The sequence below is a fragment of the Pteropus medius genome, unplaced genomic scaffold, assembly GCF_902729225.1.
Source record: "Pteropus medius unplaced genomic scaffold, Ma_sr-lr_union100, whole genome shotgun sequence".
Lineage (NCBI taxonomy): Eukaryota > Metazoa > Chordata > Mammalia > Chiroptera > Pteropodidae > Pteropus > Pteropus medius.
Window position 1 is genome coordinate 7880309 of NW_024349797.1, and position 25671 is coordinate 7905979.

The following is a 25671-nucleotide window of genomic DNA, read 5'->3' on the forward strand; positions in this document are numbered from 1 at the left end:
AAGGAATAAAAGAGATCAGCACTTAGCACCTAATAAAATATCATTGACAGCCACCCGGGGCAAAATCATCGATTTCCTTTGAAAGATGAACTGAATTTTCTTAATAGCGTTTCATAGTTTTTAAAAATGTTTCTGGCATGTTTTTGTGGGTGAATGGCATATATAAATGACAAAGCCCTTATAAACAGTGCATTTTTATTAGAGAAGCATAGGGTACACTGGTACACTGGTAAGCACTCAGACTATCAGTCAGGACACCTGGATTTGACTTCTGGCTCTCTTGCTACGTGGCAGAGATGCCACACCCAAGCCCTTCATATTCTCCAGACCTGGATTCTACCACATCTGTAAAGTTAGGAAGTGGTAGGAAAGGGCAGGCTGAGCCATGCCAGGTATTCAATTATAGATTTAATTCTACAAATCTACGGCTAGTTCTACTGTACTTGGATGGTAAACTTAAAAGTTTGATTTTCGTTTGAGAATTATTATATATTTGAGGGGAAAGAGTTACAGCTTATTTCTGTGACTATAACTGCCAAAGCACTGTCATCATCATTCATCAGATATAGCAGGAAACATATGTTGAATACTCTGTGCCTGGCACTGTGCTAAATCCCTTATGCATTCTCTCACCGCCTCTGCATAACAATCCCTTGAGGTCATAATATTACATTCTATTAGGAAGTGGCAGAGCTAAGAACTGAAATCAGCAGTGTTGACTCCAAATTGTTTTAACCACTTTGTCTGATTTGCAGGGTGACACGGTCTGTAGAGGAAGTCAGCTGTAAGAGCCCCCATATAGCAACTCGCTAGGATAAACAACATTACATGGCTTTGTATTCATTACGTAACTGAAACAGCCCTGAGTTATCTGAGTTTTCCCAAATAAACAATTCCAATTTCCTTTATTGGTCTGGGCAGAACTTTTTAATCTCAGAGTAAGGCCATACACACCCTCTCTCCAAGGAAAACATTACAGAGTGAAGTATTTGTTTTCCTCTATTTCACAAATGTGGAATATTTCAATGGTTATTTCTAAAGAGTAATATTTTGGGAAATTAATCGAAAAATTTGCACCGGTTTTAGTAAAGGAACTTAAGATGCATATAATGGTAAAAGTTACATTATTTGAAAATGAAGCCATTTAATTTTTTTTAATTGTGTACGCAGATGTAATTATATAGCTATCATATATTGAGCATTTATTACAGGCCAGAGACTGTGCTGAACACTTAAAAGCATTATCTAATTTCATTCTTAATCGCCTCAGTATTAATAAACCTATTTTACAAATGAGGAAAATGAAATTTTTTTGAGAGGTTTAATTACCTGAGGTCATACAGCCATTAAATTATATAGCTAGGAATAAAACTCAGATCTGACTGACTCCCAATTATGTCCTAAACACCTCTCAATGCATTGTTACAGATTTAGATCACTACAAAGTATACAGAGGAGTTTCGTAACTTAACTCAATAGCAACTTGAATGACAGTTTTATCTAATTACCTTTATTTACACATTGTTGGAATATTGAGAAATCATTACTTTCCATAAGACTGACCCCCTCCTGTCACCCCACCAAAATGTACTCACAACAAACTCTATGAAAGTAACATTCTTTCTTGATTCCCAGCATCAACTAATGGGTAGGTAGGGCTGGTGGAAAGAGAAAGTTAGTATAGTTTATTTTATGGTAACGAGCTAAGGAGCCCATGCATTATGTCATCTTCCTTGAGGAAGTTTAGAAAATTTAACATTAAAGTTCAGATTTCTATTTTCCAAAAAAGAAAGCTACCTGTGCAGGACAAAATGTTTTCTTCCATGGCGGATGATCTGGGAAAGCAACAGGACTGGTGCTTTGTTCTGTGGCCTTCTAGGATTGAGAAAAACTCTTGGGATTAGGATGGGAGGGGTCCTGGTAGAGCCCAGAGAGATGGGACTGCAAAGGCATTCACTGGGCTGGGCCCCGCGGGCGGAAGCCATGCTGGAATCCAATGGCAGCTTGTTAGTCTTTGGTGGCTGGGATGCAGACAAAGCTGCAGTGACTGCCAGCAAAGACAGAGGTGCAGGCCTGCTGGCCCATTCTATGTGTGGTGTGACCACCCTGCCTGCTGGGGGCTGGGGATGCAGGCCCACAGCGGGCGGGAGTAGGCGTGCAAAGGTCCAGGTCTCCTTCACTGTAAATGAAGGTGTGAGGATTATGAAAAATAATCTATAAAAGGCACCTTCCCAAGGCTAAAGCTGTCTGTAGACAAAGGCAGAAGAGCTCAGAAAAGGGATAATTACTAATAGATCACCAGCAACTCTCCAGTTTCACGGACGGAGCACTGGGTGAAGAGAGCAAGGGCTGGACACAGTGAGGACCAGCAATGGTAAATCTCTGTTCTCACAGTGGAAATTATATCAAATTTGTGTCTATTTGGTGACATCTACTACGAGACAGCTGTGGTATTGCAAAAAGACCCCTGGATGTGGCTTCGTGACTTCAGAAGAGTCATGCCACTTCACCAGTCCTTAATCTTCTTTTATGTAGAATGAAGAGGAGGTTTGAGTAAGTTATCCCTTCCAGCTTGAAAAATCCAATAGTTCCATAATAAAGTTATCTGAATCCATGCTTAATATACTTAAGAGCTAAAATTCCAATAAACATAAACCTGAGGCCTTATCTTTTCCCAAGCCAAGTATCTAGCAGGTTAAATAGTAATTTTCTCCCTGTCACCTAGGTTCTCTTCCCAAGGGCTTCTGTGCCAAAGCTGAATTCTGGGTTTCTCCTTTCCTCTGTCAATTCAGATGAGCCCTGTGGATGAGGTAGAAATCAGTGCCATCACCAGGAAATACACTGCTGTTTCAGGGGAAATTAATTAGCAAGCCCAGAGAAGAAGACTTTGTTTTAAAAATTCTGTCACTTTAGAAAAAGAGGGTGGCAAATCCAGCCTCAGACACAGAGGTCCAATTGTCTCTTCAGTTTGTACTGCTATACCCAGTGTCTGACACAGAGTACCCACTGCCTGGAATGCCTGGAGAGATGACCAAATCATATTGCCTCTTGCCACCACATCATCTTATATTTAGTATATGATAACACAGCCTCTCCCCACTCAGAAAAGGAAATAAAGACTGAACACACTGTTAGGACTTAATATTGAGAATGGAAAGAAGAATACTTACATAAGAAAAAGAAATTTTAATCAAGAATTTTTTCCAAACTTTATTCTTTTTGCTCAGTTAGGATATCCACTTTTGTTAACAGATGAGCAAAGTTTATTATAAACAAGAAAAAAATGGTTTAAAAGGTCACAGGATCATGGGCTTACTGTCTGCCATTGGGGTCACCCAGACTTACTGTAATAAATCAGGCTATTAGAGCTGGTTTGATTACTCCCTAGTTTTGTCATTTAACTAAATCTCACTGGACCCATGAGGAAAGTCGTTGCCTTCTGGATTCACTCAAGCACAAAAGCACCCCTGATAGCTGTAAGCAGACCAGCTTTCCTTCTTTGTTTAAACATTCTTGCATTTACTTTTTGTCTGCAGAATTTCAGCCATTTTGGACCTTCATATCCTGGCTAGATCTCCAGTCTCATCACAGGCCATATCTCTTCTTTCCCATCCCAATCGCCAACTCTGTGCTCAAGATGCTATGATTGACAGGGCTTACTCCTCACCTGTATTGTCCATACCATTACCTACTCCTCACCTGTATTGTCCATATCATTAGCCATAAACTGGCCTTTTACCTAAACCCAGGGCACAGTTAAAAAGATACTTCTTCAAAACCCAGAAGCCTTCTAGGATCTGGAAATGGATAGCTTCCAGCACCACAGATAATACTTTAATGAGTCAGGAAGAAATAGAAATTCATGAGTGGCCCTGGAAAGCTGCTTAGCAGCTCAGCTGACAAGAGTAATGTATAGTTTTATGGAAGAAGTGTGAGAATTAAAGGGGTGAAAGGATAGGGTGAACTGAGTCATCCGTGTTTGTGACTTTGTTCAAATATTTTTGCTTTTCTGGTCCCGCTCCCCACCCACCACCATTCCCGTCACATAGCACAACTCAGCACTTCATCGGGGAACAGCATGTGGAACTGTGATTCCCCCAGCTGGTTGGTCACCACACGGTGGTTTTCAAAGACGAGAAACCTCTACCTACCGGAGTTTTTGTCAGGCAGTCGGTTTATCCTCCACACAATTGAGTTGAAGGCATGTTCATACTTGGCAGTTCCCAGAGTTACTCTCATGACAGGCTCAGAGCCAGATACACTAGTTGAGCCAAAACTGGCCCCCCGGTTCACTTTGGCTTTCAAAGACTTTTCCCCCAGGACACTTTCCCTGCGGAAGTTTTTCACCCACTCGCTGGGCACAGGGTAGCGGACCATCACATTCTCACAGGGAACCTGAGTGAGGGGGTCACAGTTAGAGGAGAAGCCGGTTGACATCCTGAGCCAGCTCTGCACCTCCACCTCTGCCCCATTGATGCTTGCTGCTGTCCTAAGCGTGAAAGGCAAAGTCTTCTCAGCAAATACCGTCCTGAACCGCATTAGCTCAAAGCGGCACGCATCCAAAGGGTTGAACAGAATAACCCGTGAGTTGTTGAATACATCCTCGTCCACACACCCGTGAAAACGGCACTCGTGTAGCTTGATCCACTTTGTGGTGGTGGTCGGCACGATGTCTTGCCGGGAGACTATTTCGTTCCCTTTGATGAGGATGTCATTCAGGCCCAGGCGGCACTCTGCAAGCCCAGAGAGGAAACTCAGAATGTGGATCCGTGTCAGGACATGGTGCTGGAGAATCTGGTTGTCTCCTTTGCTCACAATGCCAGAGAATTCATCTCTGACATCCACTGTAATCTCCTCCTCAAGGTAGTTCAAGCCTACTGTGCTCAAGTCCATTGATAACACAGGCAGATCCATGAGACGATCCTGAACTGCACGGATGAAGCTCAGGAAGTCATCGTAATTGGTGGTGCCCAGCTTAATCACTTGTTCCCTCTCTGCTGTGTGGGCAACAGCAGGTTTGGGCTGATACTTCTTCTTTTCCTTGTAGGTGACACGGTCTATCCGCAAGCTGTGGATCCTGCCATTGTCATCATAGTTTTGGAGTCGGGGTTCTGAAATCTCATGGCAGATCTCTAGCTTGAACTCACGGAATGGTTTTTCTAGGCCCTGCTCATAATACAGCTGCAGGTAACCACTGTCTGTCAGTTTGATGTAGATGGGTCCCCAGTGCCTAGAGGACATGATGTTTTTCTTCTCAGGGATCCTTAGCATCATTGGCCACCCATCCCTGGGCTGGGACAGTGCTGAACCAGGAGGGTGGTCATCTAGTTCAATCCAAGCTACTGGGTCATCATCAGCTAGTGTTACATTGCCTAAGTGATCAGGGTCATCGATTTGGAGTTGTTTGAGTTTTTCAACAGCATCAGAGTGTGACAGGTTTTTGCTTGAGTCATCAAAACTGATGGCATCCTGGTAGATGACAACGAGAGAATCTCTTTGGCTTTTGCCTGTGGTACTGGAAACGGAATTGTTTTGGGAGCGCCTTTCCTGCTCCTCAAAGAAAGCACTGAAAGGGTTGATAGGGGAGGGCTGTACATCCTGTAGAGTCTCATTCAGGAAAGGATTGGTTGCCCTCCAGGGTGGAGCCTCAGTTATAGAAGGTGGATGGTTTAAGGAGGAAACATTCAGCTTCTGAACTTTGGAGAAGTTCATCAACGTGCTCTTGGGACGTTCCCTCTTCTTAAATGACTCAGTTGAATTATAAGGTACATCTGGGATCACAGATGCAACAGTTGGTGTGTTTGACTTCAGAGGAGAGGTGATGGGTGGCAAAGAGCACCTGACTTCATTGTCATCAAAAGTGACCCAGCTGGGGAAACGAGCAGAAGTTACTGGAGTGGCAGGGTGTCCGTTCATGGCTGTACTGCTGGCCTGCCAGCTGATGGCCTCCATCTCTACCTCTTCATCTTCCTGGAGTGAGGAAGAATTGTCTAAAAGGAAAAGAATAACATATGAGGGCTGCTACTCAGGGCCTCTAGAGGTGTGGAAAACTGAGGTATGGGAATGAGGAATGACCAAAATTTTATTTAGAATCCAGTAAATTCTAAAGAAGTTCACTACCTGTCTCAAGTGCTTAGTCTGGGCACAGATCTCATAATTTTGTAATAAGCACACTTATTACACATCAAATACAGTAAGAATGCAAATGAGTCGATTGATATACAAGCACTGGTACCACAGTTCCTTGCAATTTAACTCTTATTCATTCTCCCTTTATTTCATAGATGTTACTGGAATAGATGGTTTTCTTTGCTCAAAGAATGCATTTTTAATTTTTAACCATTGAAAACCACTTCCTACATAAAATAATAATAAAGCTGATTTCACTGAATAAAATAAGTTATCTTCTCTAAGTAATAATATGATTGCAAATAATGTAATTGGAGCGATTTTTGCCCAAATGTGATCAATACAAAGACAAAATGTTAACATCCTTAATATGAAATAAGTTCATACACATGAATAAGAAAAATATAAAAATTCCAACAGAAATACAAGCAAAGGACATATTTGGGAACTCAGGAAAAAAAATTAAAAGTGTCTCATAAGCATATGAAAAATGTCCAATCTCACTAGTAATAAGAAAAAGGCAAATTAAAAAAAAAAAAGTGAAGATTTAAAATTTTTAGTTTTCAATAAGGGTAAGGGTGCTACGATATGAACAATAAAGAGAACTTTAATGGGACTGTAAGTTGCTATAAACTCTCTGAAAGTGGTTTGGCAATTTGTATTAAGGGTCTTACAAATATTCATAAACAATGACTTAAGGAACTAAATCCAAATTGTGAACCGAATTTGGGTCAATGTTAAGAAATTGAGACACACAATGGAATAATATCCACCCATTAAAATGTTTACAAGTGTGTGGTAACTTGAGAAAACATTCATGACATAATCTCTTCTATCTTCTCTAAAATACTTTGCTATCTTGAGTTTTAAGGGGGGAAAAAAAAGGTATTATAAATAAAACTCCACCATAGCAGGGCATTCAAGGAAGGAGATACAGGACTTGACTTTCCAAGTGGGAAAGATCCAAGCCTTTTCAGTAGCATAAAGACCCTGTGTGTCTGCTGGGGCTGTGGGGAGGAAGGAGGAAATGAGGCCATTAGTAAGGAGGAGTGGCTTCTGATGAAGAAATAGCACAGAAAACAAATATGTGTTTGGCATACAGTAGATACTCAGCGAAGATTTGTTGACTGAATGAGTGAGAACAGAAACTTTGCTGTGAGGCAGTTCTATTCTGTCTGTCCCTGGAAGAATGTGTATGGGGATATCAGCCACCATTCCATCCATTTCTACCGCCAGGATTTGGAATCAAAGAAACAGAGATAGTCAAATGGTTGAGCTTTCCAACTGCCTCGCTAAAACCTTCATGAATATTACAACTAATCATACCAAATCCACACATGATTGCAAATGTAATTACACATAGATGGGCTGGCCGGCTTGCCATTCATCTCTTCAAGCATTTTTATTCAAACCAATAGCAAATTCCCTCTGCTAAAAACGTCAGTTTTGAAAATGTAGGCTAAGTACTTGAGCATGCATGCATACATATCCACAGTTACCCCAGAAATATAATGAGCGAAAGATATTTTCTATACGTACAGCACCACAAAAGGATTTCAAAGCATTTTAAAACTAACAATGTCATTATCCTTCAAATTAATCGTTAATCCATTTTTATAGATGCTTAAGTGACATTTTCTGGATAATGAAGGGGAAAGAGTCAGGAAACAATCCTTGTTTGTAGGATTTATATTTTATTTACTACTACTACTACTACTACTACTACTATTACTCTTACTACTACTACTACTGTCTTAATATTGTTGTTGCTGTTGTTAGGGCTAAAGGGAACATGTTACTATTATTATTATTAAGGCTAATGGGAACAGTGTGGCCCTGAGTAAAATACAATCACTTCCTTGGAACAGTAACTGATCCTCCCTAAAGAACTGGGAAAGGGTGCATCTTAAATGCATCAATTTCTAATGAAGCAGCTCTACAGTTTTTGTAATGTAGCCTTTCCACCCAAACTGTCTGGTATTGACCCACCCATCCCTTGTATCAGGGGCATCCTTTTTGCTTGGAGCTCATCACCACTCCCTAGTTCAAAACAAGCTTCCTCTGGAGGTGGCCTTCTGCCAAAACTGCCAAAGGATTCCCTTCTGTTGGGAATCTGGCCCTCAAAATAGCATTTCTGATCTTGCTCTCCCAAGCCAAAAAAGAAGGGGGGAAAAAAGGGACTCTGTCTCCACTGAAGATAATTTTCTTCCAATAAATTTCTTTTTAAATCAAGTTACTTAAAATCACACCAAGTCCTAGATCATTTCAAAGCATTAGACTCATAATACAATTTAAACAAAGTATCCTTATATTTAGAGGGAAATTTTTATAATTAATTTCTCAAGATTCTACATATTTTTTTGACAGTCATTAAATTATATGAAATGACTTTGTTACAAAATTTTCTCTCCATTGGAAGTTTCATTTCTCATGATTACAACCTGTTTTAAAACTCATCCTTTGAGATGGTAGTGTTTATAGATCATATCTCTGAAAATGAAAATTTGTTTTTCTACAAAGTCACTTATAAAGAAAAATTATCTTAATAAAGACACTTTACAAATAAAAAGCAAAAGTAGTCGATAGTTCACATGAAAATAAAGAATTTGTTGAGGTGAACCCAAGGACTACAGAATACTACTTTAAAAAATTATTCTTTATTAATAGTGACTTTCTTATTTGTGAGCACGTAATTTTGCTTCATTTATAATTGACTGAAAAACATCTTTGCTAGTTTTTACGAAAGTTAGGTCATATATTTTTTTAGCCTCTTTTTATTAAAGGTGGTTTTTGAGACTCACATATAAACAAGAAACTTATCTGCATGTAAAATTTCTGGGGAAATTATTTGCATCACAAATGACAAAAACTTAATGTCCTTAATATATAATAATGGTGTATCCTTAATAAAAATGGATAAACTCTCACGAAAAAAATAGGATGATAACAGACAATTCACAAATGAACAAATATAAATGTCTAATAATTATTTGGAAAAAAGAGTTTAACCTTACAAAACAATAAATAAATTCTCCCTGGGTCACAGAGACAAAGACTTAGAAAGAATAATAATTATTATCGGTGACATGGGAAAATTTATACTCTGATGGAGGTGTTAAGAAATCTTTCTGGAAGACAATTTGAAAATGTGTATAAAAGACTCAAAAGAATTCTACTTTTAGGTGTTTATCCTAAGGAAAGAACAAGACAGGCATACAATGACATACAGAGTGGTATGCTTATCATAGCAATGTTTTATCATAGAAAAATTGGAAATGACCTAAATGCCCGATAATGGGAGATTGGTTATATCAATTGTTACATCCTGAAATGGAATCGCACGCAGCTCTGAAGACAATGCCATTGATGCATGTTTAGTCACGTGAAAGCTGATCATGATATATATTGTTGAGTGAATAACATCAAGAGCCTACAATTTGGGGTCACATTGCCTGGATTTCCATTCTGTATCCACAGCTCATTAGCTATGTGACTTTGGGCAAGTTGTTTAATTTCTCTGCATCTCAGTTTTTTCATCTATATAATTAGAAAAGTATTAAATCTTACCCGACAAGATTGCTGGCAAAATGTAATACAGATGTTAGCAGAATTGTGCTTGGCAAATAATAAATGTTCAGTAGATCGTAGCAGTTATTACCACTTCTGCTATTACTACTACTACTAGAAGGATACATTTTCATGACATAAAATATATATGTTTTAAAAAGCTTTAGAATATAATATTTCACATTTTTATGTAAAATCAAATGTCTCATGTGGGATAAGAAGTGATTTAAAAAACTTTAAGTCTGTATTCCTTCTTTAAAAACTGTTGTATTGCTTACAAAATAAATAATAAAAGATGAAAACATATCTTTATTACTCCTTCTAATTAACTTTAGAGAAAGAAAACTACAGCTTAGCTGGAATTCACATTGATAAAGCAGCAGTTAGGTCTTTCTTAAGACGCTTCTGACTGGTGTGGCAGATCCCAGAAATGGGGGGGTGGAGGGGAGAGATGGGCAAATTTCTCCAGTAATAAATAGGCAAAAACTCATTATCTTCAGAATGAAATTAACTCTCACTCACAATTCCATTTTATTGACTTATTAAAATAAAACCAAAACCAGAAATTCAGCATTATTTTCATTACTCTCCCTTCCACCTGCTACCTCCAAATTGCTTTTATTATGTTGGGCTGCTGCCGAATGAAAGTCATGCATAAAGATTAGGCCGTCCTACCATACCACAGGGAGGACTTGGAGTGCCTGTGAGCCTCCTAGGTAGTGTCCTTACTGAGGCCATCTAAAGAGAAACGGTGGATTCTTCTAATGCTAAACCACAATCTATTTTAAGTTCTTGAAAGATTAAGTAATGACTGCAACGGTAATCAAAGCCACCAAACTGAAGAAAAAGTAAGATCCCGGAGGGAAAAATTAAGAGTCTCTATATTCTGAATACAGCAGATACTCTGCCATCTTCTTTCCCCATTTGTTACTCTAATTTGTTAATGACAAATGCAAAAAACTTATTGCAGCTGTTTATTCAAATTTATTAGCAGTGGTAAGAACAAATATTCTTAGATCGGTTTTCTCAACATGAGATAGCAGTCACTGTTATACAAGAAGATATACTTAAAACTATATAACCAGCCACGGATGCACAGTAGGCACTTAAATATTTGTAGAAGGATCTGTAGAGTGAAAAGAGAAACACAGATCACCGAATTTGGGGGCTTGAAGAGATTTTAGAAATAATAAAACTTGGCCCCTTCATTTTGCTGAGAAAACTGAGGCTCAGTGAGTTTAAGTAAACGGCCCAAGATGAGATTAAAATTCAAGTCCTGCTTTTAATGTTCATTAACTCCGGTATTTTCTTAATGCAGGTTCACCAAGCTGAAATCTAGTTAATTTTTCTCAGTACCTTTGAGAATGGTGAAAGTTATAGCGACATACAGCTTTTTAGGAACATTGCTCAGTGGGGAAAAGAAGTCAACTAAACAAGGATTAACATCTGCTCACACAGGGAAGCTTTGGGGCATCAGGTTGAGTAAGGCCACCCCAATGTGCACTGGTGTATAGGTGAAGGCGTTACTCACCTGAGCCTTATGAAGGGGGCTTCTAACCTGAGTAAAATCAACTGGGACCTACTTAGTTATCACATACACTGCTAAAAAGAAGAGACAGAGGGTCTGAGTCTATTCACGTGTCTAGCATGGTCCTGGAGAGAGGATGCTTTCACACTAGTAAAGTTACTTGGTCAGAGATATCCCCAAACTGAAGAAGCCAATTCATCAAATTGCCACTTACCATTACTTGACAGAATCCCTGCCAAGAACATTTGACACTAGATTCTGGTTTTTACTTGCTAGGAGGCCCTGTGAAGTAGTATTAAGTACCTTCTTCAAATGACTGGTCCAACTTCCCCTGCCAGCTCCCTTCTTGCTCAGAAAAGCAAGCATTGGACTTTAGTTTGAAGGATGGCCCAGGAACATCCCCAATATCTTGTTTGTTCCTCACCAATCTGTTCTCTCTGGTTCATACTTCTGCTTCTGTTCCACCATTGCCCAACTGCCTATGTCTTCCCAGTACTCAATCGTTAGATCTCTGCATTTGGCTTCTTCCTCTAACAACTTCCACTCAACTGCCTTATTAGTTACCTGGCTTAATTTGCCTTTCTGATATCAGATTCTCATGTTATCTTAGATGAAAGCTCTATTCTCCAGATCCCATCCGGGCAGGATCTCTATAATAGTGTAACACCTTGCTGTGGTATGACAGGCCAACTCTAGTTTCCCAGCAGAGGTAGAAGGCAGGGAGCAATTCCAGCATTTAAACTGAAAAATCAGCATTCCATTGAATAAATTAATCTCAACATTTTATATATCAGGGTATGTCAAACACTTAACTAGTAATGAGGTCTTCTGAGAATTTAATCTGTGTTTTATTTGTTATTGACATTAGCAAAAATCCTCCTGTATTTCCCTTCCATCCTCAACTATTTCCAAGCCCACTAAAGGTAATGAGAACAAAGAAGGGTTTCTAGGGCTTGGGCCCTTTGGGATGGCCTGTGAAGCTCTGCTTGATGGAACACCAAACTCTTCTACAGTATGACAAGAAGCAGAAAGGGCTCTTTTGGTTCAGGAGCTTAGATGAGAAGGAGTAGTATCTAGAAGTTACGGTAAGGGGAATGTAGAATAGAGGCAAGGGAAAAAAGAGGTGGAGGTGTCTTTATCCTGACTCTGATTCGAGCAGTTTTTATGCTCAGGAAGTTCCAGGGCTGGAGAAGGACTGCCTGGAGGGGCACTGAGCAAGTTTCCAGAAACAGTGGCAGGCCTATGGTCCCCAGCCCTGACTGTAAGCATGACAGGTAACTCATCAGGACTGCCTGTCCCACGGCCACAGTGAAAGTTTCACTCATGTGTGCCTCTACATCCTTATTCATTATTCGCCTGGTCACCATGTGAGGATACACCCCAGCAATAACCCAGGATGCTTGTAAGACCCAAAAAACCCTTGGACCCCTAAGGGGATGGGGGAATAGTCGAGCTCCTGGACTTTAGTGAAGGACTAGGGTGAATCAGTACACCCTAAAGTGGAGTTAGAAGGAACTGAACCCAGCTCTTACGTTTGGTCAGAGATGTCAATTGCTAAGAGCCTCATCACTCTTGGGCGAGCAGATAAATTCAGGTTTCAGACTTTGTAAGATAGTCCCCAAGTCTTGGAACTTCCAAGGAGGTAAAGACTCACCTCACTACCTTTACTAACTTGTGTGTTGAGTTACATCTCTTACCTGTAATAGTTAGAGACACAGAAAAGAATCAGATTTACTAAGTTTTAGGGGGCACTCAAGGATAAGGGCTTGATTATCCTCCTGGTTATGCTGGTAACGGAAAACAGCTATGCCTCAGAGAGGATATCAAATTGACCAAATAAAGTTAACCTAGAAGTTTCCATCTAACTAATGGCTCTGTCATCTCCCTCTCTACTCCCTTGAATATATCAGTCAACTTTTAACTGTTATCAATGTCCTACCAATCAGTATATGCCCCTGAAGAGCTGGGACTCATCATCCTCTGTATATACTTATGAGTCTGATGGCCATTGCCTGGGTCATGGACCACCTGGACCACGGTGTAGGCCCATGCCCACTCATTCTGGGAGTGTAGCCTGGGAGCCTCACCAGTCTCAGCTGCTTGGAAGTGTGCTTACCCTGATGGGCTTATATACTTTAAGTACATACAGCAATGTCTTCTTTCCCTTCACGGTCCTGAAACAGTTATATAGTAGAGCCATTTTCCTGTAGAGCAGATTCAGTCTGATCATTCTGAACCTTAGTGGTGAGAACTGCAACTTCTCCAAAGTTGCTTTGGTTAAGAGGCCCATGGTAAGGGCAAAGAAACAGAAATGGGGGTTCTCACACATATACTTGTGTATATGTGTATTGAGGATGAGAAGAACAGGTGTTCCGACTGAGTCTGTATCAAGCCTGTTTATCTTCCATTTGTTAACTTTGCTAGCTTATAGTATAACTTCCAGGAGACAGTCAAAATGTTAACTTGGGGCAGGGTATACAATCAGTTGGGCTAAGGGTACCCATAGCAAGGTTAAGGGCAATCCCTGGAAGCTCAAAGGATCTTTACAAATGATTCCCTTTCACCTATTTTGCTCAAAGCTCATGACTCTTTACGCAGACTTTCCACCAAGGACAACAAAATAACCAAACAGCTCCTGCATGCTGTAAGCCACTTCTTTTCAATTGAATTTGGAGTTGGTAATTTGATTTTATTTCAGTACTTGTCCAGCTCCCTTTTAGTTACCAAGATCAAAGGAGACAGTCTTACAGACTAATGGTAGATGCAATTTATAAACTGTAAACATATCAAGTTAAGATAATTTCTTAAAAAAGCAGGAAAACTAATTTCTAGCATAACAACAGATTTGTTCTAGCAGGCAGGGATCTGTTCATACTCCTGAAACTCTCAAATTTTTCAGAAACCTCATAAAGTTGGTAATCTACAGGAAAACAGAGAATAAAAAGCTATTTCCAGATGATCCATACACTCAGCACTTGTCCTGACTTGCTACAGCATCCACAGGGTCCAGCACATATTCACTAGTGTCTCCTAGGTGGAAACAGGGCCCATAAGGGAAAGGCTAGCTTAAAAGTGCCTTGTACTCGTGCTGGATTGAGTTCCTGGCCCCACGCTGGTCTCTACTGCCTGTTTTGTGCCACTGTGGGCAGTAGAGGGTAAAGCTTGGGCATTGGAGTCATTTTGCCCTGGCTCTGCCATTAGAAAACTATAAGATCTTGGGAACGTCACCTAACCCTCTCCAAACCTCAGTATTTCTCAATTCTTCATAGGGTTGTTGTGAGAATAAATGAGATCATTAACAAACATTGAATTTAACTGGCTTACTGCTCAATAAATGTTAGCTATCACAAAAAAAGTGCAAATATTCTTATTTCAGAATTCTTAAGGAAGCAAAAGGCAGAGGAGAGGGGGAGAATATGGGAAGAGAGAATGCCTTTGACGTTATATTATTATCAATCTGATGGAGAAAAAAGGAAAGGAGAAAGAAGAGTGAAAAGAAGAGAGAGGGATGGAAAGAGAAAAAAGTTTGTCCTAGGTTATGATTCCATGAGTCCAAATATTTCCATAATTATTTCAGCGATAAATCTACAAAGGCTCAGGAATTACAAGGGACATGAGAGTGTGCATTCACAAAGCCACTGTGACTGTAACAAAGCAGCACTGGAATCTACCACATAAGGGAAGTGTCAAGTCATGAGTATACTGGTGAAGACAGAACATTTCTATTATCCCTCTGGTACTAAGAATTGCCTTTATAATTATTGGGCAGGTCTAAGATGTTTTAGAATTCCAGATAAGTAGCCCCCAAAGTGGCATACAGGATGAGCCATGGGATATGGGAAGAAAATATAAAAACTTCTTTTTTTTGGTTCACCTTTTAACCCATCTTTTAAACATTTCTAATTTTTGTTTATATGTTATAAAACATTTGCTAAAGTACCTAGTATATTTATAACTAAAAAAATTTGTCATATAGCATATTTATAAATTTACAAATTAATAGAGTCTCATGGTCAAACCTTTGGAGAAACATAACTGAACATTTGGAGAAAACTGGTTTAGTATACTGGGTATATTTCAAATACTTCGCATGGGTTCACAAAAATATCACCTATTCTCTGTCCTTTGTAAGAGTGGGCTACTGTAACCAGAAAAAAAAAGGTCTTAGTTGTCAGTCCAAAGGGAAAGGTAATTTAGCAAATAAGAAGGATCTACTATTCCCTTAAACTCTGGTATTATTTAGGCAATAATTTAATCTTAAGTGCCCCAGCTCGCTGGTGGCCATGCTGACAACTCATCTCAGGCTTTCCCTGTTGCCTGGAATCTAGTTAAACGTGACTTCACCACCACCCCTCCTTGCTTCCCAGTAAGTTTTACAACCAGTCTTCCAATTTTGCATAAATTTTGAAACTGACCTAAACAAACAACTGTTGAAGTTGCTGCCAGGGCCAAGGATTATGCGACCTCTCTATCAGAACACCAGTCTTTTCATGCCCCTTTCTTGGCTATATTCTTGGTGCCCAACAAATACAAAGCAATGACAGGAAGAGGGAACGTCTGTGAGACCTTGAGCTATCCCACGGTCATCACGAGCTTTACAGTAAGTGTCTTTTGAATAAAATGTTTTAAATCTCCTGTTGTTCAAGTAATGGCTTGCGACTATTACTTTTGCTTTCAATAAAGTCAACCCACATGGTTCAGAGGGGAAGGATAAAGTCAATATAATGAACCATATAGAGGGAAGGAATATGGTATTACCTGCCCCGCATCCTTCCTCTACTACTTTGGGTAACAACTTCACAATTGAACTTCTCCCCGCTCATTGGACCATTCATGGATTGTCAATCAAGATGCTCCACCTGTGATGCTTACAACCCAAGCAAAGCCAGATTCTTGTTGCAAATCTTTAATGGACTGACTCCGATGCAGGAAAGTGCTGTAAGCTGAGTTGTTCAGATGGGGGCACCCTGAAGAGCCTGCACATTAGTCCTTGCTGACATGAGCCTTAAGGCTGCCAAGTTCCTTGACCATCTGTGGGAGATAACAAGAATGGCCACAGATTCTTCCTTTCTCTATCCATGCTCTTGGGTAGTCCCCTTCCATACTGAATCTTGAACTAGAGCACGTGATTTATTTTAGTCAAGACCAAACACATCACAAACAGAAACTTGAAAAGTGCTTGCGCACTGGGGCTTGCCCTCTTTTGCTGTACTTGGAACCCAGAGACCACCATGCCTCCAGAGGGAGGAGTGACCGTGTGGAGGAGAAGCAAGGCACCCTAGCCAACCAGGCAATGACTGCGGACCCTAAGAGATCAGCTCAGCCTAGCATAGAGTGGGCACTGCTCAAGCTTGCCCAGATTGCTGATTTGCAGGATCTTGAGCTAAACAGATGGTTATTTGGGGGACCACTTGTTTTCAAGATGGTTTGTAATACAGTAAAAGCTGATACATCAACTTCCTGAAGCCCGAGTTTTCAGCTTTTCTTCTGATCCAGTATATTACTATGTCCTTAAGAATAAATTCCTTTTGCTTAAAGTTAGTAAAGCTGGCTTCTGTTGTTGGCAATTCAAGCTCCTTAGCAGCCAAGCAGGAGGTAGATGAAAAGATCTTTGAAGGAATCATAAGAAAATATAAGTCCCTAGAATCTTCCGAACTGCTATTGAGCAAAACTATTTCAGTTTTATTGCTCCTCTCTACTCTCTCTTGCTCTTTTCACACGGAAAAAGAACAGTATTCTTATTGCTTAAATAATGCGAGACACATACTTCAAACACTGTAAGTTTGCAGGGAAGGAATTTTAAGGCTCTTTTCTGAAGAACTGCCATCTTAGGCCTGGGTCACTGTAGGCATAAACATAGGTGGAAGCAGATAGGACCTGCTACATTGTCAAGTGGTCAAGGTTATGGACCGTGGCTCCAGGCTGCTTCACATCCTGGCTACTCTACCCACCAACCAGCTCTGTGACCTTGGCCAAGTTACTTAATTTCACTAGGCCTCCGTTCCTGCAACTATAAAATGGAGATAATAATAGTACTTAGCTCTTAAGTTATGGTGAGGACTGATTTAACGTATATAAAATTTACATAGCAAACAGTATATAAGTATTTGGTGGTATTATTATTATTATTATTATTATTATTTTTATTATTATTATTATTCCTTAGAGTCCAGGTACCCTTGGGGAGATCTTGGAAGGAGACATTTGTTTTGGCATTGTGGGAGCTTTAATAAAGCCATGAAACAGAAGGTTTTATTCTAGTCCTGGCTCTGCCACAAACTTGCTGTGGTCTTGGGTGAGTCTCTTTGTGCCATTCCCTCAATGTCACATGGGATAATCATAATCACTGTTCTCGTTTGGAAGCAAATATGAAACAACACATGTGAACATGCCCCTAACGTTCGAAAGTGCTCAACCGCTGTTTGGTAAGGTCTATAATTACTTTCCAGATATTGAGGTAGTTTTAGGTCCCAAATGAGTCTTAGAATTCCTCAGGCTATTTGAATGGGTCCTACGTGGGCAGTTATTGCATTTTAGAATTAGAAGACCATAAAAATGCAGAAAGCAGTCTTAGAATAAAGACTTATTTACAGATACATTAAACCAAAACTTGTGTGTTGAGTTACATACATTTCACATATTAAAGAGGTCATGGCATTTTCAAAAGTCTCCCAGAGACTGTAAGTGTTTCTGAGAAAGGAAATGAAATAAGTAACTAGAGAAGAGGGAGCAAGTAGAGGGCCAAAACACTCTCATAGCTTTATACACCCTGAACTGGCAGATACCACTTTAGTGACTTGTCCTCCAACTGTCCCTTGGATCACAGTTGAGTGTTTTTCTCCTCAGCTGGGGAAAACTCAAGATTTAAGGCCCAGTGAATCTAATGCACTCACATGTGAATTCATACGTTCCATTCACCAAGCTCTAAAATAAATAACAATTTGTTTCGATAAATGTCAAGAAGATGAAACTTTTTGATAATTTTAAATAAGTTGTACTTCAGGAAATTTGGAAGGTACAGAAACACATATAGACTATTAGAAAGCACCTGAATCTTGCTGCTACCTGAGATGACTGATGTCACCATTACAGTGTGTTTCCTTCAGGCCGTCTCACTCTGCACATACACATTCATAAACACTTACCTACAGAGTAGGGACCATTCTGCATATACAATTTTAGACTACATTTTTTGCTTAGCATTCTTAGATGAGAATTTTCATGGGACAACATTCAAAACAGGCAATGTGGAAGACAGTAAGTGTCAGTGGTGGTTGGCAATATCTGACCAAGCTCTTAGTATGAGCTTTATGTATGCTAATAGAGCTCGAAGAGCAGAGCATGAAAACATATTAATTCCAGTACATATATGCAATGTCTAGCTGCCTCAGTGGAGATGTGCAGGATACATGAAGTCATAAGAAAGTATGATACTGGATAAAGGAATGAGCAATGCTAATGATTTGTCTCATGAAGTAAATGTGACTCCTGTTGACATTTAAAGTCAAGGGTTTCAGTAGACAGAAATGAGGTAATCGATCAGGACTTCTATTCCCAAGTCTGAAGTTTCTTGCCTGCCTGTGATATACTGTGAAATGTTGACAAAGGTGCTGCCATCATTTTAAAATAGTAACCTTTGTGTCCTACCTGGAGAGCATTTCCCAGGGGTAGAGTCTCCTCTGCAGCTAGACACACAGAATATTGGGAGGCGTGGTTACTTGTTGCCTCCTCTTATTTGCATATATGTGAGAAGTCAAACAAAGAACGTAGACAGAATCATCTGCCCACCTCTAAGCAAGAAACTTAACAAGTTTTAGGGCAGGTTACTCAACATAAAACAGAGGTTTGTTTCCTCAAAAACTTTTCAAGAGCATGCACTGTACAGCACAGGAATTTCTATCCTATCTTCAAAGAGGAGATTGTGGCAAATACAATAGTCATCATGAATTTGATAAAAGTTGTTAGTGAATAAAGAATAGTCCTCCCCCATCACCTCCCCCCAAATATATATATATAGTTTAGGTGAGGCAATCCACAGATTGCAAGGACCTTGTCATCTTACAATCCCTTATTTTTTATTTTTTACGCCAAAGCACCTGGTCTTCCTAGGTGGTCTACTAACCAGTGCTAACCAGTACTAACCAGTACTAACCAGGCCCAACTCTGCTTAGCTTCCAAGATCAGACGGGGTCGGGCTTATTCAGGGTGGCATAGCCGTAGACCCAAAAATATTTCAAGAGGAAGAATGTAACTATCTAAAACCTTAAGATGTCTAGTTACGATTAAGAAAAAAAGGGGGTGTTTTAGAGGAGAAAACACCACATAATCGTCAGTATCAGGCAAAATTCAACAGGGGGAAGCTACTTTTATGGTGTTAGTTTTTCTTCAAAGTATTTAATTTGGGATTAGTTTCTCTAAGCCCACAGAGCCCTCGGTGAGTTTTGGAGTGTGTCTGGAGTACTCTGGTGACTTTGGACATAAATTTCAGGTTTTAGAGCAAGAGAGACAGCTGGAAAGAGAGAGATATAATGACCCACAATCGCTTCCACCTCAGACAACAGCAGTGGCAAGGCTGGTGCTCACCATCATGTAGCACAGGCCAGGTGCTCTGCCTACAGCTGCACTGAAACTATCTGTTTGATCCTGGAGACACCTACATGAGTAAGTCCCACCATTATCCCTACTTTATCGACAGGGACACTGAGGCATAGAGGTTAGGTAACCTAACCAAAGTCACAGACTGGTAAGCAGTAGAACGAGGATGTGAGCCCAAGGAGGCCGAATTCACAACCCTCAGCTTGACCTCTCTTATGCTGCAGCCTTGAGACTGCAGCTCGATGTCTTTAGAACTATCTCATCTTGAGCAAGTTATTCAATTCTAAATCTCAGTTTCTTCACTTTTAAAAAGGATAATAATAATAATCTGGTGTACCTATCACAATATGGTCATGAGGACGAAATGAGACATGTGAATACCATTTGTGAAATATGGTATGCTATCGATTTAAACTATTCTAATTATTACTGATGAAAGAAGAGAAAGAGGACATTTATTTCTTCATTTTGAGGGTAGTTGTTTTGCTTAGGATAAAAGTTTTAAATTCAATAATCAATGTAAGACTATGAAAATAAATTATATTCACTAGTAGGCACATTAGTATTTAAAAAAAGCAAGCAAAAAACCCCAACATACCCTGTATCAGGAACCTGTGATTAGGAAAAAAAAGTGATTAAGTTGACAAGATAGTTATTTTGAATGGCTCCTGGGAGGCTCTGTAGCTCCAGTGATAAAGCCTGCTCTACCTGCTGGCAAGCGAGTGACATTTCCCTTTCCTGAAGTGTTAATGAACTCTCAAGGATTTGTGACTCTCCAGATAATGACTTCCTGTTCCACGAAAATAAAACACAGCAGCTTGAAATAACAGCCTATGCCTGGTCCCTATTCCACAGCCTAGAGCTGCCATTCTCAGTCTAATAGGGAGAAGGCTTCTCCAGCGCCAGGCCTCTGAGACTTCAGCTGTTTCAGATGGACAAAAATGAAACAGAATAGAGAGTCTAGAAGTAGACTCATATGGTCATTTGAGTTTTGATAAATGTGCCATGAAATTTAATGGGAAAGGAAAGTTCTTCTCAATAAAATATGCTGGAGCAACTGGACATACATATTTTTTAAAAAAAGATTTTAACTCTTCCTCTCTCTACACATATGAAAATTAACCTGAGAGGGATCACAGATTTATATGAAAGCCAAAACTATAAAACTTCTAGAAGAAAATACTAAAAAAAAAATCCTTATAACCTCGAGGTAGACAATAATTTCTTAAGACACAAAAGCACTACCATGAAAAAAAAGAATATAATAAATTGCACTTCATAAATTTATTTATCAAGACATCATTTAAAAATTTAAAAGGCATGATACTGATAAAAGACTTGCATCCGGAATACATAAAGAATTCCCACAAATCAATAATAAAAAGACAAAGAATCCAATTTTAAAAAGAGGCCCTTCATAAAAGAAGCTATATCAATGGTCACCATCTGAAAAGATAGCCAACATCATTAGACACTAGGGAAGTGTAAATTAAGCCAGAGTGAGCTACTACACATCCACCAGAATGGCTAAAATTAGAAAGCACAATAATACCAAGTGTCACAAGATATAGAACAATTAGAACTCTTATATATTGTTGGTAAGAATATAAAATGGTAAAGTCACTTCACAAAAACAGTTTGGCATCCTCCAATAAACTTAAACATTCACCTGCCTTATGACTCAGCAATTCTACTCTTACATTTGTGTGCAAGAGAAATGAAAAATACATCTACAAATAGACTTGTTCAAGAATATACACAGCAGCTTTATTCATAAAAGAACTGGAAGCACCCCAAATATCCATCAACAGGAGAATGGATAAGCAAATTATGTCATATTCATATACTAGAATACTACTATAGAGATAAACATAAGTGAACTATTTAAACACAGCAACATGAGAAATCTTAAAACCACTCTCTGAATCTCAAAGATCACCATCACACCATCGCTCGCTCTGGTCTCATTTCATTCATTTAATCTCATACCAACCCTATAAAGTAGAAACTATTATTCCTCAGTCTTAATAATGAAAAAGATCTGTAGAGGAAGAATAATATCTAAGATTATATTTATTCAATCATTAATTCATTCCATATTTACTAAGCATATACTGTTTGCCAACAGGCAGTGTATCACATGCTGAGGATATAACGTCAGCAAAACTAGACACGAGATTTAAACCCAGAACACTTCCAGCTGCTGGGTTTAAAAAAAATGAGTCACTGTTACTGCCTTTAAGAAGTTCAGCAACTAGAAGAAGAAACGACCAATTGTGATGCAGTAAAAGCAATGAGAATACAACAGAAAGTGCTCTGACAGGTATGTACAAAGTGCTGTGTGAACCCCAGAAGGGAAATGACTGAAAATTCTAGCTAGTCTATTGAAGCCAAACAGGCAAAGGGGCTGACATTTCAGTTGTCAATGTAACAGCAGCGAGAATGCCTTTAGGCAATGAGGAAGAGTGGAAAGAGGTCAAGATTTGAAATTAAACACACCTGGTTGGGATGCCGGCAGAGTACTCACATTTGTGGAATGTGAGTAATTATCCAACAAATGAATGGTTGTTGTAAGAACAGGAAATAATAGCTGTAAAGATCGAAGCACATGCAGAAGAAGCTCGATTTATAGTAGCTTTTGGTTTTCGAACAAATAACTGGTGTCAGTCATATTGCCAGCATACTTCTGTTGTAAAGTGATGTCAATCTCCAGAAAGTCTCACCTACCAAAACAACAATATGAGTAACTCTCTGAGGCTGAAAAGCTTAAGACTACATCTTAAACGGTGCTCAGCTGGCTTTTGACCTCCTTCGTCACTTAAACATGACATGAACCCCAAAATATATCATAAGAACGTGGAGTAAATAGAGTTGGTTGTTTCCGTTTGAGACAGGCTTATAGAAGCTTAGAGGACAGGGCCCAAAAACATTCAGACTAGTGGGAATAGTAGCCACTCTACACTGTGCCTCCTTCTACAAAACCACTCAGAACGTGCACTTTATCAGGTGCTTCCTCTGTGCCCAGCTTATAGCAATACTCACTTTAATCTGCATCAGATACTCCTATCGTCTATAAATCTCTAGAACAGAGACTAGCAATAAGTATTAAATTAATCTGAGAGACAGCCAGCCCAGCGAGGAGGACTAAAATGGCAGAAGTTTCTAAATACGCAGCGGCTCTTCCTGTGGTGTCTGCATCCAAGATTTTAATATAGATAATGAAATAGGCTCAGTATCCCTTCTGATGGCACAGCAGGTAAGTGAATACTGAAGCATTTACAAAACAATAGCTCAGAAAGTATGCATGGCTGGCTGGCTCTTTATTGACATTTCCAGTCAAACTAGAATAATTACAGCAAGAGTGACCACGGTACCAACCTCTCCTAACCACATGGGTTTATGTGCACAGTTGACTGACTGACAAATTGACACAGAAGGGTGTTTACATTATTTAATCATCAAAACAAACACTGCAAATTATTTTAACTGTCCAAGCCTCAGGTCCCTCACCTATAAAATCGGATAATGATGCCCTGCAGGATGTTATGAGGTTACACATAATATAGGCAAGTGCCTGGCATAGTGCCTTGCACATAACAGACACCTGATAAATGGTTATTTTTGTTATCATAATTAATGTAAGGCATGGCCATCTATAGTTTCAGGGGAGCCAAGGAGAAGATATATGCTATGAGTTGATTGCTTTTGTTGGATAGAGGCCATGTTAAATGGCTTTTAGCCTGCTTCTATGGAGTAAAGTTCAGTGACGGGTGTATGTGTGCGTGCATGTGTGAGTATACATGTGTGTGTGCATGTGTGTGTGTGAGAGAGAGAAAGAGAGAGAGGAAGAAGAAGAGATAGAGAGTAGGAGGGAGAGAGAGAATGAATTAGAATAAGAATATGAGAGAATATATACTGGGTGAGTGGAAGATATCAGAAGAGAGGAGAAAAGGGAAAAAAGCTCTCAGAAGAAACACATATATCTTGTTAATAGACTATAAGCTATTTGAAGGCAAGGCCTATGTTTTATTTTATTTTACTTCTTACCCTGTTTTTAGGTGTTATTACATGCTCCAAAGTCTAACAACACCTGGCACTTGGCAGACACTCAGTAAATACTTACTGAGTGCACACCTGGCTCAGGAACTGCACCCCAACTTGCAGGTGTGGCTATGACTAACCACAGGAAAAGGAAACCAATGGTGGTGGCTGTGGGACATTGTCAAGCAGTGGCTCTGATAATCAGAAGTGCCCTTTGTCCCAGAAGCTGAGTCACTGTGCCACCATACTGACACACTGTGACAGGTTCCATTCACAGCACCAATAATGACAGGAGGTCATTCCCCCAGCAAAGCGACAAACCCCAGACAGTCTCCAAATCTTAACACAGGAAAGGGCTGCCCCAATTTTTCACCTTCTACCCCAGTGAGCGGATCAGGTGAATGAAATATTTTAATGTCTCATTCTGGACTAGGTGCTCCACATACAATGCTTTCATCAATCCTCATCACAACCTATGGGAGGTATCGGTTTTAGTTTATAGATTAAGAAAATATAATTCACAGAGGTTAAGCAACTTGCCTAAGTCCAATTATCAACCAGGTTTCAAAACCACTGCCTTTTTCATCCACTTAAAGTATAACACAAATACAGAAAAATGCACCTAAGTGCATTTTTGTATATCTTTTGTATATGCTTATTGTATATCTGACACTGTTTTAAGCACTTTACCTGGATTTTCTCATTCAATCCTTCCAACAACCCAATGAGGTAGATAATGCTATTCTCTTCCTTTACAAATGACAAAACTGAGGCACAAAGAAATTATGTCCCTTGCCCAAGGTCACACAGTGAGGAAGGGACAGAGTCAGAATTCAAACCCAGGCATTGTTACTCTAGGGCCAGCATGGGTGGACTTTAGCCTTCCTCTCTCATTATTCTTTCTCTTTTCAAAAACTCTTAATTAAAGTATAGAACACATCTCCCCCCACCCCCAAACACATATTTAAAGTTCAATAAATTTTCTCGAGGTAAAGACACCTAGATAACTTACACCCAGGTCAAGAGACAGAACATTGCCACCACCCCAGAAGACCCCGTTGTGCCCCATCTCAGTCCCTAACAGCTCCCTTCTTCTCTCAGGGTACCTAACACCATACATCAGCTTGCTTGCTTCTAAACTTTATACGAATGAAGTTGTACAGTATATCTTCTTCATATTCATGAGATTCGTTCATTTTGTTGCATGTGGTATACTAATTTGCATTTCTATATTACATTCAATTGTGTGAATGTGACATTGTAATACTGATAGACAGTTGATAGCTTCCAGATTTGGGTCATTATGACTAGTGCTTCTGTGAACATTCTTATACATGCTTTTTGGTACATATATGTATGTATTCTTCTTAGGTATATACCCAGGAGTGGAATCATTCTGTCATTGGGTATGAGAAGTGATCGTACCAATTTACACTCTCTTCTGGAGTATATGAGAGTTCTGGTTGCTCTACATCACTGCCAGCACTGGATATTGTCTGTCATTCTCATTTTAGCTATAGTGGTGGGTGTGTAGTGGTGTCATATTGTGGCTTTAATTAAGCTTTCGCTGATGACTAATGAAGTTGTACATGTTTTCATATATTTATTGGTCATTTGGAATATCTTCTTCAGTGAATTACCTTTTCAAGACTTGTCTATTGGATGCTCATCTGTTTTGTAGTTCTTTATATATACTGGATGAGTCCCTGTTTGATGTATCGATTCAAATATTTACTCTCCTGCTTTGGCTTGCCTTTAACTCTCTTAGTTGTATCTATTGAATAACAGACAGTCTTAATTTTACTGTAGTC

At 39.5% G+C, this 25671-nt stretch overlaps 1 protein-coding gene and 1 long non-coding RNA gene across 7 annotated transcripts in view; one reads left to right on the forward strand and one right to left on the reverse strand.

Moving 5' to 3' along the window:
• Positions 1-25671, forward strand: part of LOC120619575 (uncharacterized) — a 74130-nt gene that overhangs the window by 25630 nt on the left and 22829 nt on the right. For both annotated transcript variants that reach the window (XR_005657558.1, XR_005657559.1), the window contains one exon: positions 21948-22142. This is a non-coding gene — a long non-coding RNA (uncharacterized LOC120619575). The remainder of the gene's footprint in view (positions 1-21947; positions 22143-25671) is intronic.
• Positions 1-25671, reverse strand: part of STON2 (stonin 2) — a 119472-nt gene that overhangs the window by 8808 nt on the left and 84993 nt on the right. For all 5 annotated transcript variants that reach the window (XM_039883968.1, XM_039883966.1, XM_039883965.1 and 2 more), the window contains one exon: positions 4152-5990. In XM_039883968.1, coding sequence (XP_039739902.1) covers positions 4152-5990 — 1839 coding nt within the window. The remainder of the gene's footprint in view (positions 1-4151; positions 5991-25671) is intronic.